At 37.0% G+C, this 18,094-nt stretch overlaps 1 protein-coding gene across 1 annotated transcript in view; it reads left to right on the forward strand.

The window, feature by feature from the left end:
* LOC146895562 (vomeronasal type-2 receptor 116-like) overlaps positions 1-18,094 on the forward strand; it is a 72,152-nt gene that overhangs the window by 8,170 nt on the left and 45,888 nt on the right. Inside the window, exons 2-4 of the mRNA XM_087897974.1 lie at positions 6,546-6,836; positions 8,103-8,921; positions 17,743-17,970. Of these exons, the coding sequence (XP_087754100.1) occupies positions 6,696-6,836; positions 8,103-8,921; positions 17,743-17,970 (1,188 nt within the window). The 5' untranslated portion in view covers positions 6,546-6,695. The remainder of the gene's footprint in view (positions 1-6,545; positions 6,837-8,102; positions 8,922-17,742; positions 17,971-18,094) is intronic.

Below are 18,094 nucleotides of genomic sequence, written 5' to 3' on the forward strand. Positions count from 1 at the left end.
CGAAATTCTTGGTCGTCTCTGTTCATTGTTGCTCTATTCACAATAGCCTTGAAATGGAAGCAGCCTCAATGTCAATCAACTGATAAATGGATATTTTAATTGTGGTACATGTAAACAACTAAATTTTATTTGGCAACAAAGACAAATAGAATTATGGAAACTGCATGTAATGGATGGAGCTGGAATTACCATTCTGTATGAGGTAACCCAGACACAATAATACAAAGTCAAATGCTTTTTCTCATATGCAGATGCTAGTTTTGAATCTTCAGGTGTCTCTACTTAACTGGACTACTCATATTAGCCAGGATACTACTAAGTTGCAAAGGAGGGGGGATTTCACTAACAGGGAAATAAAACACATGTGGTGTGAAGAGGGGGACGGAAATAGTGGAGCATGAAGGGTTAAGTAGCAAGTGATGGGAGAGCAGATCAGAGGAAGTGTGTGAAGGAATAACTAACTCTAAGACCTTGGAGAAAGTTTATGGAACTGTACTACTATAGAAACTTCAAAATACTTGTACATACAAATAAAGCATTTAAATGGGGTTGCTATATAACTGGGGGAGAATACCCCTCCCAAAGATCATGAAATATTAAGCAAAAGGACAAGTGCTAAGTATGAGTTAAGGGTCTTAAGTTGTTTGTAAATGTTTGTCCCTATGCACACAAACATTACCAGCTATTTACTTTGTTCTTGGTTACCCTCCAGAATTTGATGACAGGACCTGTTTAATGAGAGCATCACATAGTTGAGTCACAGGACATGGAGTAATTAAGCTGTGGCTAACATGGAAATTTCATTCATACCTGCTAGCATCCACATTCATAAAAAGTTTTCTACACATTAATAAAAACCGTAATAACCTGTTTAACATACCAACAATCCTTGAAACATACAATTATGTCAGGAAGAACAAGATATCCCCACTGATGATATATCTTTATACTGGCATTAATATTATGGGAATAACCCACAAAGTTCTTTTCAGGTTTAAGTTCAGTTCCACGAGGAAGATACCATGCCCCATTGACCTAAGTAACTGTGGTTAATTATGTCATTGTTCCTAAATGAGCCTAATAATATTACTATGCTAAAGGGAGAAATATTTTGCCTAGCTGCTCAGTTCTTACCTTTAAATGGGAATTCAACTGCATACTTCCCTCATACCTTCTCAGGGAGGCTTCATTTTCCAACAGATGGTGTTTAATACATAAACCTATAAGTGGTCACCAACCAGATAATGAGAGATTGTGGAGTACCCAGCTCTACATGAGACACGTTTGTCATTTACTCTTTCCCCTCAAAACTCAGAAGAGAGGGTAAAATTTTCTAAGAGTAGAGATAGTGCATGATTGGGTTGAAATTGTTTGTTCATTCAATGGCATGGCCATGGCACGCATGAACTGACTGCACAGGACCATCAGGAAATGAATATAAGCTCCTGACATTAATGGGAGAGAGGATTGTGAATACTTCTCCTGTCTAAGGAGCCATTGGCAGTCTGTAGCTGTTCGGGGTAGGAAAATCAGTTTTCTTCAGGGTATGGTCACTGAGAGGATTCCCATTCTCCAGCAGAAGGCCTCACTCCCATGTGTGTGCTGGTAGTGCAGAGCGCCCTCTATAGGGATTTACAGAGAATGCACTTGAATATTGGTGGAGAAAGTGTCAGGAAGGAAACGGGAACAAGAAGTGGTGAGTAAGTGATACGGATTTTATGAAAACACATTCTATGCATGTAAGATATTCTCAAGTAATGAATACATACATACTTTTATAAATGTACTGGAGATAATTTTAAACAACTTTAAAATTAAAAAAAGTTGAGGGTTAGCAGAAAGGGATCTCCTTGTCCTCAGTAATTGCAGACTTCCACCTACACATATGGAGGGAGTTCAGTTGACAGTGTGAACTCTGATATTTCCTCTGGCTTATGTTGTTCCTGTGTCCTTATTGAATGACAGTCTGATATCCTCCATTCTGTGTTAATAGGAGCCATTTTCCTTCTTTGAACATCAGAGCTCCTTAGCCACATTGAGGTGTGATTATCTCACTCTTTGGTACCAGGCCAGACCATACTGCCCTTGTTGCTGTATCATCAGAGGGTGACTCCACAGTGACATAAAACTGGAAAACCACTTTATCATGGGAACAGTACAGGTGTTAACACTTGGCAACCTGTTGGTTTTAAACCAGCAGGCAGGAGGATGCTGTGTGGATCTCAGACATATAACAGTAACTCTCAGGCTTCACTACAGTGTTCAACAGATTCAGAGATCTACATTTTTACTAGTCATGTGAGCTAAGGATCAGATGTTCCATTCAAACACCGGCATAATTCTCTAATAAGAAGCTTGGTTTGTGATTGCCCATGGCTGGACTCTCTTTCTTATGTCCTTCCTAGACTATATGCTGTCTGATCCTTTAGTGCATAGCTTTCCTGCAATCCTGTTCTCTAAAAAGCCATGATTTGTTCTTTCTATCATGGAGAATTCGTGGACAACTAAATACAGTACCCACACCCTGTGGTGTTTCCTTGATGTCAATGTGCTATATTGCTAAATCTTTAAAAAATTGTATATTGAAATTTTTTATCTTTTATTATTTATTAAAAATTTCCACTTCCTCCCATTTCCCTCCCCCTCGCTCCACACTCCCTTCCTTCTCCCTCTAAAGTCCAAAGAGCAGTCAGGGTTCCCTGCCCTGTTGGAAGTCCATGGTCCTCACCCCACCACCCAGGTCAAGTAAGATGAAAGTCCAAACACACTAGGCTACCACAAAGACAGTACATGCAGTACAATCAAAATCCAGTGCCATTGTCCTTGGCTTCTCAGTCAGCTCTTATTGTCAACCATGTTTAGAGAGTCCGGTTTGACCACATGTTTCATCAGTTCCAGTCCTGCTGGCCTTGGTAAGCTCCCATTAGATCAGCCCTGCTGTCTCAGTGAGTGTGGTCACCCCTCGTGGCCTGACTTCCTTGCTCATGTTCTCCCTCCTACTGCTCCTCATTTGGAATTGGGAGCTCAGTCCAGTGTTCCAATGTGGGTGTCTGTCACTATCTCCATCCATCGCCAGATGAAGGTTCTATGGTGATATACAAGATATTCATTAGTGTGGTTGTAGGATAGAGCCAGATCAGGCGGCCTCTACTCATCAGCCCAAGGAACAAGCTGAGGATATCCCCTTAGACACCTGGGAACCCCTCTAGAGTCAGGTCTCTTTCCCACCCTAAAATAGCTATAAACTTACCTGCTCCCATATATACTTCCTCCATCCCAACTGTCCCATTCCGCCAAGCTCCTCCCATCCTCCCCTTCTCACTTCTCCCTCCCACTGTCCCCTTACAAACAACCTACCCCCACCCCCAGTCTCCCAATTTTTGCCTGGCCATCTTATCTACTTCCAATATCTAAGAGGATAACTATATGTTTTTCTTTGAGTTCACCTTCTTATTTAGCTTCTGTAGGATCCCGAAATATAGGCTCAATGTTCTCTAATTATGACTAGAATCCACTTAAGAGTGAGTACATACCATATTCCTCTTTTTGGGTCTAGGTTACCTCACTCAGGATAGTGTTTTCTATTGCCATCCATTTGCTTGCAAAATTCAAGATGTCATTGTTTTTACCACTGAGTAAAACTCTAATGTGTATATGTTCCACACTTTCTTTATTCATTCTTCCATTGAGGGGCATCTAGGTTGTTTCCAGGTTCTGGCTATTACAAATAAAACAACTATGAACATAGTTGAACAAATGCTTTTGTAGTATGATAGGGCATCTCTTGGGTATATTCCCAAGAGTGGTATTGCTGGATCCTGGGGTAGGTTGATCCCGAATATCCTGAGAAACCGGCACACTGATTCCCAAAGTGGTTGCACAAGATTGCATTCCCACAACAATGGATGAGTGTTCCCCTTACTCCACATCCTCTCCAGCAAAGGTTATCATTGGTGTTTTTGTTTTCTGCCATTCTGACAGGTGGGATATGGTATCTCAAAGTTGTTTTAATTTGCATTTCCCTAATCTCTAAGGAGGTTCAGCATGACCTTAAGTGTCTTTTGGCCATTTGAATTTCTTCTGTTGAGAATTCTCTGTTCAGTTCAGTGCTCCATTTTTTTTAAGTGGGTTAATTAGCATTTTAAAGTCTAGTTTATTGAGTTCTTTATACATTTTGGAGATCTAACTTTTGTCTGTTGCAGGGTTGGTGAAGATCATCTCCCAATAAATAGGTTGCCGATTTCTCTTACTGACAGTGTCCTTTGCTTTACAGAAGCTTCTCAGTTTCATGAGGTCCCATTTATTCATAATTGCTCTTATTGTCAGTGCTGCAGGGGTTCTCTGTAGGAAGTGGTCTCCTGTGTCAATGTATTGTAGGCTTCTTCCCATCTTCTCTTCTACCAGGTTCAGTGTGTCCAGATTAATAATGAGGTCTTTAATGCATTTGGACTTGAGTTTTATGCATGGTGATTGATATGGATCTACTTTCATTCTTCTGCATGTTGACTTTCAGTTATGCCAGCACCATTTGTTAAAGATTCTTCCTAGACTATGTTACCTGCTGCCTGATCCTCTAGGGCATAGCTTTCCTGCAATCCTGTTCTCTAAAAAGCCATGATTTGTTCTTTCTATCATGGAGAATTCGTGGCAGACTAAATACAGTACCCACACCCTCTGGGGTTTCCTTGATGTCAAAGTGTGATATTGCTAAATCATTAAAAAATTGTATATTGAAATTTTTATATAATGACTTTTCATTTTTTTGTAAAAATAGTTTTTAGACAATATATTTTGATCATATGTCCTCTATAACACCTCAACATTTAAAATATAATTCTCTTATTGCCTCCTCATTACCTACTTCCAACTCTATCTTGTCTCCCAGGGCCATCTCCTCTCAAATTCATTTTTTATAATTATTGTTATTTAGAAAAATTTACACATATAAATAAATAAGTATACATATATAACCAACTGAATCAATTGTTTGGTGTATAGTATTATTTTGTGTCATTGAAATAATCTCAGTAACATACTCAAATGGTAAAAGAAAGGATTTATTCTAGAATCAAATTAGTGTGATCATGGCTAGTGAACACAGATTTAGGTGACCCAAGATCCATGTTCCCTTGAGTGGGCAGTTTCATGAAGATTTCATGGTAAAATATAAAGCAAGTTGTACATTAAGTAAATTAGTAAATACATCAACCAGGAGTTCTGAGGTAAGGTAGGAAAAATTATCCTACATGCCCAAGATGACATCTGATGTCATTCTTAGCTTTTAGGTTGTTGGAAGCCAGTTCTCTGTTAAGTTAATAGATTTCAAGGGAATTTTACTCATTAGTTATAGGAGATTAACTCACCTCCAGAGTAGTCCGTAAATGACTGTTTATGGTGATGCAGTTAGCCTGGAGTAAGGTAATGAGCTTCTAGATCAGCAAAATTCCAACCTCTCTGCATCAATTAAGTTGATATCAGCCAGTCACTGTAAACACAACTCTTTCTCATACATGCATTTATACACATGTCATTCATATGCACACATGTATACATTTATACACATGTGTACATTTCTACTGTTAAACACTCAGTATTGAATAATCCCCAGAGCAGACTGATGTCTCCCTCTCTCAATAGTGTCACTCATCAGTTATGAACAACAGATTCTCTCTTAACATAGCATTTAGCAATAGAACTCAAAAACACATAGTATAAACAAATGTCATATTTTTTCTGCTGCCAACAGAATGCTAGGTAGAATCTCTCAGTGGAAACATGATTTCTCTTACTTGCCTCCAGTAGGCCTATCCAGGCTCTCATCTATCCCAGGTTTTGAAAGTACCTCCTAAGAACCCCTCTTCAATCACCGAATGCCAAAGTGAGAGAGACACTTTAGCCCACCTTCCTGTTTCCAAAGTTTCCTTTCCTCTAAAATTGAGCATTCTTTTACTACTCTCATGTATTTGGGAGCTTTTCCTCTTTTTCAAATTCTATTTTTACTTTTTATTTTACTCTCTTTGTTTCTTTCACTGGCAGGAGACTCTACTCACTCATACAATCTGCAAGTTTAGAGAACAATTTTTTCTTTGTGTACTAGTTTCTAAAACTTCAAAAAGAATTCTTTTTTGTGTACGATTGCTTTGTCTACGTGTGTGTGTGTGTGTGTGTGTGTGTGTGTGTGTCTGTGTCTGTGTGTCTGTGTGTTTCACATGTGTTCCTGGAACCTGAAGAGGCCAAAGGAGGACATGGATCCCCAGAAAGAAGGTGTTGTACACTATTGTAACCCAAAGAGTGGCTTCTGTAACCTGAACCAGAATAATACACAAGAGCAGCAAGTTATTCCAGAAACAAATTATTGAAATATAATTCAAATACCAAGAATTTCTTTAGCCATGCCATGATGGTCCTGAGCTGTTGGCAACTCATTCATACAGGTTTTACATGTAAGAAGAGAAATGAGAATTTAAAGTCCTCTTCGTGAATTTGCTAAGGAGTTTCTGAGAATAATGGCCTGACTGTGCTCATTAATCTGCCATCATGTTTAGCAATAGATGGAAGAACTATCCATATTTGCTGACCTTATACTTTGCCATTGAGGAGATCAAAAAAGATGCCCACCTGCTTCCCAACACGATTTGGGTTTCCACCTCTATAACGCATTTGACTATCACTACAGAATCTTAGAAGGACCTCTGATGTGGCTGTCTGGAAGAAGTGCGTTTATCCCTAACTACAAATGCAAAACTCAACACAAAGCTCTTGCAGTCATTGCAGGAGTCAGGCCTGAATTTTCTGCTGCAATTGGAACACTTTTAGAACTCTACAAAGTTCCACAAGTAAGTTAATAATGTACTGGTGACTACACTTACATAGAATACTATACTAAAAGAAAATGAAGAAGTTGTATATGATTACGTCCAGTGATTTAAAATTAAAGTAAGAAAATTACCTGGATTCTGCTATGATCAATAAAGGAAAGAGTGTGGTGAAAAACATGAGCAGCAAATATTTGGATTTCCAAACAAATCACTTACTAGTACTTATGATTCTGTCTCCAAACATTGGCAAGATGTACTGTAGTAGATTATAGCTGAGTGCTACTCACAAGTCAGAGTCTACAGCACAGGTAACTTACTTGCACAAGCTGGGTCATAATAATCTCATACTTCAGCCAATGGTTTATTGCTGACAGATAGAGGAACAGAAAGTCCAGGGCATTTAAATATATTTGGACACCCTCAAGGATATCACTAATGAAATGTTACAAGAAATTTATTTCTCATTCAGGAAACTAGATCTCTGAATAGCACAGAGAAGAACTGCTCAGATAAATCCCTACACTGGCTCTTGCCAGGCACTTTTAAACAAAGCAGCCATCACTAGCCATCACTATAAACAGAAAAACATTAGATGAGGACCATGCTCAGGAATAATCAACATTGGAAAATCAGACAGTGCAACACTGATTATTATCACACAGTTAAAAATTGATAAATGTACTGGATCCTGATGTAAGAAAAAATGATATACGTGATCATTTTCATCATTCTCAGATACTCACATCTTATATTAGTTGCTCAGTGATGACTCATCAAATCTATCATTAGAGAAGGAGGAGGCAACAAATCTTGCTGATGTCCCACTTGATCTTCATGCCTTGCTCTTTTCTAAATGCACGAGCTAAATCTAAGCGCAAATTTGTTATTTACTTTCCTCAAACTAGAGGTTCTAGTAAAGACATTGATATGTAGTCAGACTGTAGCACTTGGTAATGCTTCTGCATTCTTTCTCTAAAACAGATGCTCTGTTCCATTGTTACTGGAACAATAGAATTCTATTGTACCTTTCAAATCTATCGTAAAAAGCATACTGATCATTTCCTAGGTGCTTCAGAACTCTTAGTAGCTTTGGAGCCCATAGTACTTGAAAGTGACCATAGTCCATTACATGATGAGAGAGAAAAGCTAATCTCACAACAACACTCTCTTCACCAATCTTCAGTTCCCCGATCCTCTCCGTAAATAATAAACTCATTTCCTCTCTAAGGGAGATAAATTTGAATACCTAGAAACTCAGAATCACTACTTTGTTTCCATCATCAGGTCTCATATGGAACTTTTGATTCTGCATTAACTGGCAAAGATACATTTCCATCCCTTTATCAGATGTCTCCAAAAGACAGAGCTCTAATCCAAGGGGTGATCGCTTTATTGCTGCACTTTGGCTGGAAGTGGGTGGGGCTCATTGTGTCTGATGATCTAAAAGGTAAGGAGTTCAGCTCTGGCCTGAAATCAGAGATGGCATCAGAAGATATCTGTGTAGCTTTTACTGTAAAACTCCCAGCTAATTGGAAGTTTAACTCAAAATCTGAGTTAAGGTTGCCGAAGTTAAATCAAGATACACAAGTAAACGTGCATATAACCTATGCTGATGTGAATGACATAGTGCTTTTCTACTACTTAAATGGATTCATGTTAAACAGAAGGAAGGTGTTGATCATGACTAAGCCACAGTTATTTTACTTAGATTCTGAATATCTTGAGCTGAATGATAATTTCGACATTGTTGGAGAAAGCTTATCATTTTCAAAACATCAAAATATCCCTGGATTCAAGCACTTTATCGAAGCACTTATGCCCTCTCAGTACCCAGAAGATCTTTACTTTAATAAATTCTGGTGGGACACACTTCGTTGCACACCTCTTCTTCCCTTATATTGTGGAAAGTATATATCCTGCCCACCAAATATATCTCTAGAGACTAAACAAGAAGAAAAGGTTGTGATGATCACTTCTCAACCCAGGGTTTCCATATGGAATGCAGTGCATGCAATAGCCCATGCCCTCCATAAAATGCTTTTGAGTAAAACAGAAATAGCTTGTCACAAAGCTGCAAACAAGGACAAGCTTCTCCCTTGGCAGGTAAGCCTACCTCATAACCAAGGGAAGCACTGGACACTTTTATTATTAGGAAGTAATTCATGGTATTCAAACACATAATACATTTTCACCTTATAATTAAAAGAGTATGCAAAGTGTAAAGGGGTTCTTTCACAGTGGGTGTGTATTTGTCTGTAAATATGGTGCATGCTTTGGGAAATGGTTGATTTACTTGCAAGGCATTAATTCTGTACATATTTCAGCAAATGGTTTCCTAGTATGATCTGAAATTCTGTAACACATTCAAAAGCAATTAATTTCAAAATTTGTAAATTCAATAATCATATTTATACATTCTCATGGAATATTTCTGATGTCACCACGTAGAGATATATTGACCATATTTAATCCAAGACCAAAGAGTTAAACTTTTTAAAAAGTAAAAATAGCCTCCTATTGACTAAAAAGTAACTGATGAAGTAATTGCTTTTTATACTTTATTTACTCTGCTGTTATTAAATTTATTTATTTATATATTTATTTGGAAAAAAACAGTCTTTTCTCATTTTACATAGCAATACCAGTTCCCATTCCCTGCCCTCTTCTCATTCCCCCACCTTCCCCATCACCCATCCACTCCTCAGAAAGGGTTAGACTTTCCATGGGGAGACAACAGAGTCTAGAACATAGCTTTAAGGCAGGATAAAGGCCCTCACACCATGCATTGGCTGAGCAAGGTATCCCTCCAAAAAGAATAGGTTCCAAAAAGTCAGTACAATCATTAGGGGTAAATCCTGGTCCCACTACCAGGGGCCCCACATTCTACCACAGCCATGAAACTGTCAACGATATTAAAATTGCCTAGTTTGGTCCTATGCTGATTCCCCCACTGTCAGAATGGATTCAGTTTGCTTCCATTTTCTCAGGAAAGATGTTTCAGTAGGTAGCCCCATCATGGTCTTGACCCCTTTGATCATATTATTGTTCCACCCTCTCTGGGAGCTCAGCTCAGTGCTTCATTACGGATTTCTGCATCTGCTTCCATCAGTTGCTGGAAGAAGGTTCTATGATGACAATTAAGGTACTAATCAATCTGATTACAGGGGAAGGCCAGTTCAGACACCTTCTTTACTATTGCTTAGGGTCTTAGATAGGGACACCATTGGGGACTCCTAAAAATTTCTCTGCTGCCAGGTTTCTTGATAGTCCCATAATGTCTCCCTCAATCAATACAGCAATTTTCTTGCTCCCCCTCTCTATCATTCCCGCATCTCATCTATCCCATTCCCTCAAGGTCTTCTCCCCCTCCCATTCTCCCCTCCTCCTCCCTTTTTAAACTCCCTCTACCCACAACCCCAAGCTTCTAATTTTCTCAAGTGATCTTGTCTTTTCCCCTTACCATAGGGATGTAATATAGGTATTTGTATGTTACTCTTAGGGTTCTCATTAATACCTAGCTTCTCTGAGGTGGTGAACTATAGGCTTGTTATCCTTTGATTCACATCTAATATTCTTTTATGAGTGAGTACATACTGTGCCCGTCATTCTGGGTCTGTGTTACCATACTCAGAATTTTTTTTCTATTGCTATCCATTTGCATGCAAATATCAAGATGTCATTGTTTTTTACCACTGAGTAGTACTCCATTGTGTAAATGTATCATATTTTCTTCATCGATTCTCTGGTTGAGGGAAATCTAGGTTGTTTTCAGGTTCTAGCTATTTCAAGTAATGTTACTAAAAGCATGGCTGAGCAAATGTTCTTGTAATATAATTGAGCATCTTTGGGTATATGCCCAGGAGTGCTTTTGCTGGGTATTAAGGTAGGTTGATTCTCATTGATCTAAAAAAGCACCGTCCTGATATCCAAAGTGGTTGTATGACTTTGCACTCTGACTATCAAGGAGTATTCCCTTTAGTCCACATCCTCTCCAGCATAAGCTATCATTGGTGTTATTGATTTTAGCCATTGTGACTGGTGTAAGATGGTATCTCAAAATTGTTTAATTTGCATTTTACTGATGACTAAGGGTGTTGACTAGTTTCTTTATTGTCTTTCGATCATCTGTGATTCTCCTGTTGAGAATTCTCTGTGTGGTTCTAACTGTATTTTTAATTGGATTATTTGGTACTTTGATGTCTGGTTTCTTGAATTATTTATATTTTGGAGGTCAGGCCTCTGTCAGTTGTGTGGTTGGTGAAGATCTTTTTTCATTCTGTAAACTGAAGATTTGCCTTATTGATATTGTCCTTTGCCTTAGAGAAAGTTCTCAGTTTCAGAAGGTCCCATTAATTTATTGTTGCTCTCAGTGTCTGTGCTGCTGGAGTTTTATTTCGGATGTAGCATCTTGTGCCCATGCATTTCAGGGTACATCTCAATTTCTTTTCTATGAGATTTGGTGTGGCTATATTTAAATTGAGGTCTTTAATCCATTTTGACTTAAGTTTTGTACATGGAGATAGATATGGATCTATTTGCATTCTTCTACATGTTGACATACAGTTATGACAAGACCATTTGTTGAAAATGCTTTCTATATTCCATTGTATAATTTTACCTTCTTTGTCAAAAATCAAGTGTTTATAGTAGTGTGGATTAATACTTGCGTCTTTGATTCAGTTCCATTGGTCTGACTGTCTCTTTTTATGTAAAAAGCAAGCTATTTTCATTACTGTAGCTTTATAATAGAGCTTGGTGTCAGGGATGGTGATGCCTCTGGAAGTTCCTTTATTATACAGGGTTGTTTTGGTAGTTTGGGTTTTTGTTTTGGTTTGTTTTTCCATATGAAGTTGAGCATTGTTCTTTTGAAGTCTGTGAATAATTATGTTGGGATTTTATCGGGGAATATATTCAATCTGTAAATTGATTTTGGTAGGATTGTCATTTTATTGTCTTAATCCTACCTATTCAAAAGCAGGAGAGATCCTTTGATTTTCTGATATCTTCTTCAATTTCTTTCTTCAAAGACTTAAATTTCTTGTTGTACACATTTTATCTTCATTGCTTAGTGTTAGTCCAAGATAATTTAGGTTATTTGTGGCTATTATAAATGGTGATATTTCTCTGATTCTATCTTAGCACTTTTATCATTTCTATACATGAGGGCTAATGACTCTTTTGAGTTATTCTTGTATCCTACCACATTACTAAAGGTGTTTATCAGCCATAGGAGTACCCCTATAAAATTATTGGGGTCACCTATGCATACTATCATGTCATCTGCAAATAACCAATGTTTGATTTCCCCCTTTTCAATTTACATGTTCCTGATGCCCTTTGTTGCCTTATTGGTCTTGCAAGACCTTCAAATGCTATGCTGAATAGAGATGGAGAAAGTGGACAGCCTTGTCTTGTCCCTGATTTTAGTGCAATATCTTTGTGTTTCTCTCCATTTAATTTGATGTTGGATGTTGGCTGTTTGTATATTGTTTTGTTATATTTAGTTATTTTCCCTAAATCACTCATTTCTCCAAGACCTTGAAGGAGTGTTAGATTTTGTTGAATGCTTACTCAGTCTCTAATGAGATGATCATATCGTTTTTCTTTTTCAGTTTATATGGTGGATTATATTGATAGATTTTCTCTTATTGAACAATCCTTGTATCTCTGAGATAATGTCAATTTAATCATCATGGAGGAATTTTTTATGATGTGCTCTTGAATTTGTTTTGCCAGTATTTTATTGAACATTTTTCATCAATGTTCATGAGGGCAATTGGTCTGTAATTCTCTTTCTTAGTTGAGTCTCTTCATAGTTTGTATATCAGAGTAATTGTGGTCTTATAAAAAGAGTATGGAAATGTTCCTTCTATTTACATTATGTGAAACAATTTGAGGAGTACAGGTATTAGCACTATTTAGAAGTTATGGAAGAATTCTGTGCTGAAGGCATTGAGTCCTGGGGTTGTTTTGGTTGGGAGAATTTGATACTGCTTCTATTTCCTTAAATGGTAAAAAGTCTATTTAAATTGTTCAGCTGGACTTGATTTAATTTTGATAAATAATATTTATCCAGAAAATTGTCCATTTCTTTTAAATATTCCAATTTTGCAGAGTACAGGTTTTCAAAGTATGATGTAATGATTGTCATGATTTCCTCATGTTTGTTGTTTTGTCCCCCTTTTCATTTATGATTTTGTTAATTTGGATGTTCTCCTTCTGTCTTTTGATTTGTTTGGATAAGGACAACTATCTTGTTGATATTCTCAAAGAGTCAGCCCTTTGTTTCATTGATTCTTTGTATTGTTTTATTTGTTCCTATTTTACTGATTTCAGCCCTCAATTTGATTATTTCCTGTCATCTACTCCTCCTTGGTGAGTCTGTATCTTTTTGTTCTGTAGTTTTCAGGTTCTGTCATTTTCAGGTTAAGTTGCTAATGTGAGATTTCTCCACTTTCTTTATGTATTCAATCAGAGCTATAAACTTTCCTGTTAGTATTTCTTTAATAGTGTCCCATAGGTATGGTTATGCTGTACACTCATTTTCATTGAATTCTAGGACGTCTTTTTTTCCTTTATTTGTTTCTTGACCCATAGGTGATCAAATTCATTATTGTCCAATATTCATGAGTTTGTCATCTTTCTACAATTAGCATTGTTGAATTCTAACTTTAAGTCATGGTGATCCGGTAAGATACAGGGGGTTATTCCAAATTTTTGTATCTGTTGATGCTTGTTTTGTTAATGAGTTTATGGCCAGTTTTAGAAAAGGATCTATGAGGTGCTGAAAAGAAGGTATATTCTTACGTGTTTGGGTTAAATGTTCAGTAGATGTCTGTTATGTTCATTTGAGTCATGACATCTGTTAGTTCTCTTATTTCTCTCTTAAGTTTCTCTCTGACTTATCTGTCCACTGATGAGAGTGGAGGGTTGAAGTCTCTTGCTACTACTGTGTGGGGTTTGATGTGTGGGTTAAGCTTTAGTAATGTTAGTTTTACACATGTGGGTGCTCTTATAACATAGATGTTCAGAATTGAGACTTCACCTTGATTCATTTTTCTTGTGATGATGAGTATGAAGTGTCCTCCATCTCTTTTTATTGATTTTAATTTGGAGTCTATTTTGTTACATATTAGGATAGCTACACCTGCTTGTTTGTTAGGTCCATTTGATTGGAAAATCTTTTCTCAGACCTTTAAAGTATTATCTGTCTTTGTAGATGAGGGATGTTTATTGTATGTAGTAGAAAAATGGAATCTGTTTGTGCTCTTGTTAACCTGTGCTTTTTTTTATATGTGAATTGAATCCTTTGATACTGACATATTTATGAGAAGTGGTTGTTGATTCCTGTAATATTTCTCTTACAATGATTGTGTGATTTCCTTCTGTGGGGTTTGATGGTATGAGGTGATCTGTTTCCTGTGTTTTCAGTTACATAGCTGGCATCCTTGGGTTGGAATTTTCCTTCTAGTAATTTCTGAAAGGCTGGGTTTATGGATAGGTATTGTTTAAACCTTGTTTTTCATGGTTTCCTCCATCTATGATGATTCAAAGTTTTGCTGTATACAGTAGACTAGTCTTAATATTATGACCTCTGTAAGAGGTTCTTCTGTCTATATGTTGCTTTCATTGGTTAAATAAAAAAACTACCTTGGCCATTTGATAGGGCAGAACTTAGATAGGTGGACTAGAATGAACAGAATGCTGGGAAGAAGGACAGACAGGCAGATGCTATAAATCTCCTGCCTGAGATGTACAGATGTTAGAATCTTGTCAGTAAGCCACAGTCATGTGACAATACACATATTTAATAGAAATGGGTAAATCAAGATGTAACAGTTAGCCAGTAAGAGGCTAGAGCTAATGGCCCGGCAGTGATTTAATTAATACAATTTCTATGTGGTTATTTCGGGGGCTAAGCTAGCAGGGCAGCCAGGAGAAAAAGCAGGCCCACTCATCCCACTACAAATCTCTTAGTGTCTAGAGCACGTCTGTCCAGGATCTTCTTAATTTCAGGATTTCCATTAAAAAGTCAAGTTTGTAATTCTGATAGGTTTGCCTTTATATGTTACTTGATCTTTTCCCCTTACAGCTCTTATTATTCTTTCTTTATTCTTACATTTAAGCATTTTTATTTTTATATGGCGAGGGGACTTTTATGTCCAGTCTATTTGATGTTCTATAAGCTCTTTGAACCTTTATAGGCGTTTCATTCTTCATGTTGTGAAAGTTTTCTTCTAGGATTTTGTTGAATATTTTTTTCTGTGCTTATGAGTTAAAATTCCTCTCCTTCTTCTACCCTAATATTCTTAGGTTTGATCTTTTAATGGTGTCCTAGATTTCTGGGATGTTTTGGGTTAAGAACTTGTTGGATTTAGCATTTTCTTTAACCAATGAATCTATTTGCTCTATTGTATCTTCAACTCCTGACCTTCTCTCTTCCATCTCTTGTATTCTGATGATTATGCTTTCTTCTGTACTTATGTCTTCCTTACCCAGATTCTTCATTTTCAGAATTCCCTTGGTTTGTGTTTTTTTATTGCCTGTTTTTCAGTTTCCAAGTCTTGAACTGTTTGAACTCTTTGCTTCACAAGTTTGGTTTTTCTTGTATGTCTTGGGTTTCTTTAAGAAATTTATTGATTTCTTCCAATTTTTGTTTGTCTTTTCCTCCATTTCTTTAAGAAACTTTTCATTTCCTCTTTAAGTTATTATCTTTATAAAATTATATTTAAGGTTGTTTTATTCTACATCTTCTGTGCTGGGATGTTCAGGTCTTGCTGTTGTATGACCACTAGGTTCTAGTGTTACCATGTTCCTTTTTAGGTTGTTAAATATATTTTTGCATTGGCAACTACCCGTCTCTTCCTTGAATTGGTGGCGGTAGTGTCTTTGCCTCTTTCTACAATCCTTGCAGTTGGTATATGTGTCTCATGGATCCTCTCTGAGACCGATTGTTGCAGTTGCTGTCTCTGTCTTAGGGAGCCAATCTTGGTCTGCACTGTGCGGTCATGGGACCACTGAAGTCTCTGTGGATGGGGGTATGGGAGTGGAGTGGGAATTGTAGCTTACAGGGTTTGATTGACAGGTGTTCGAGCAACCTATGTACAGGATATTTGCCTTCAGACAGGTAAGTTTAGTGGAGGCAGATAGAGGAAGGGCCTGGAGTTTTGCCCCAGGGTTAGGCTAGGATCTAAAGACTGAAATATTCAGTTGGGGAGTTGGTTACTTATCTCTCAATCTGTTCTGTGCAGTTGCAGGTTGAGTCTAAGAGAACAGATGAGGTTACCTGGGATGAATGGATTAGATAGCAGAGTGGGACTTGTAGCTCAGTGCAGTGGGTGGAGCAGTCAACCTGCAGGATACTTGTCTGCTGTCCAGCTAGTGAAGCTCCAGTTTATTTACTCTTAAATGAGATTTTAAGAAAGGTGAAACTCAAGACTGTGCTTCCATTATTAAAAGTTAGAAGACAGATGGTGCTCACAAACATAGGCCATATCTCTATCTATTAGTGGTTAGTGGATATGTTTGGGTTTTAAACCAATTCTAAAAACCAATCTTATAAACTTAAAATCCCTTATACTCTTGAGCACTCACCTTCAAGTAGGTTATCACCAAGAAGGTTGTTGACCAAGTCAAGTTAACTTTTCATTCAGTCAAATATAGTCTATTAAAAAATTAACTCTACATGTTTTCTCTATTATGTAGTTCTTACTAAAATGAATAACAATAACATGTGACATAGACTTTGACAGTTTGTGAACATGGCTTCCACAGATTTTAAGTTAGTATGCCTCTTGTACATATAACTAAATACCTATGAAGCAAGTCTTTATATCACAAGTTGATAATTAGTTGACACAACAGTGAATCTCAGAATTGAAGTATTAACCTATTGTATTAATTTAAATGATTATATAGAGGCATGGCTCAGCAGTTAGTTTCCTCTTATAGAGGAACCGAGTTGGGTTGTTAATACACACCTGGTGGCTCACAACTATGTAAGTTCTATTCTAGTAATCACACATGCAGTTTGGGTATATGCATACATATAGACAGTACACAGAAATGAAAAGAACACAAATCTAGATACTTCCTGCTCTTTAGAAGACCAGGGTTCAGTTCCAAGTATCTGCAAAGCAGCTTACAGCTGTCTGTAACTCTGCTTGTGGGTAACAAAGCACCATTTTCTATCCTTCAATAAGAAATTTACACACAAATTAAAATGAATTAATCTAAAAATAAATCTTTTAAAATTCTAAATAAAGCACTGAATTTTTGGATTTTAATTTGCATCCAATAAGGTTCATTCCAAATTTAAAAGGCAAATTGTGTGATTCAAACTAAATAAAGGAAGAATGGAGGCAGTTAGTAGGTCATTTTATAGTTCCTGAAGCAAAAATGACACAAAAAATTGCTGCATATTTAATATATTTTTATGAATTAGGAGCTTTGTATGAACTCCTGCTAATATTATAAGGTCAAGATACTCTGTATATCTACATGTATTCCTATCTACTTAACTAACTGTACAGACAAATGTTCATTGTTTGCTATAAAAAAGATAAATATCTTAATGCCTATACACCCAAATACATAGTGTTGCTTACATTTTTACCTCAGTTTCACTCAAAATCATGTATATTTTCTAATTGGAAACACCGGGCCTTGGTTCCGCTAAGAACATGCTTCCAACTATGCTATGTTTCACCCCTTAGATGCCATTTCTATTTACGTTCAGCTACTCCTACTTTAGTTTCATGAGGAGCAAAGTTCATCTCACTGGAAAAACTTGGGAGACAATGATTCAAATGAAGCCTTTTCAAAAAGAAATCCAGAATAGAGAGAGAGAACTAGGATTGTTCTTAGGAACCATCAGTGAGAAACTTTTATGCACCACTCTTAACCAAATGATGTCTCTCTCCAGCTTCATCCATTTCTGAGAAAAATTCAATTTACAAGCACTGATGGAGAACAAATATGCTTTGATGAGAATAAGAATCATGTGGAAAAATATGATATACAAAATTTTATTTTACACGCTAGACGCTATACATTTCTAGTTAAAGTAGAAGAGTTTGTCTCCACAAGTCCACAAGATCAAGGCTTATTCATCAATGAAGTTATGATCAAATGGCCAAGAAACTTCAATCAGGTCTGACAAAATTTCAACCTTTAATATGCTGAAAAACATCTACAAAAGTTCTGTGAATTGTACGGTATTGCTTTGAAATTTTCAAATAATTCCTTTTTATAACATATTTTATTTTTTAAAAAAG

This window comes from Myodes glareolus, chromosome 2, assembly GCF_982192425.1.
Source record: "Myodes glareolus chromosome 2, mMyoGla1.1, whole genome shotgun sequence".
Lineage (NCBI taxonomy): Eukaryota > Metazoa > Chordata > Mammalia > Rodentia > Cricetidae > Myodes > Myodes glareolus.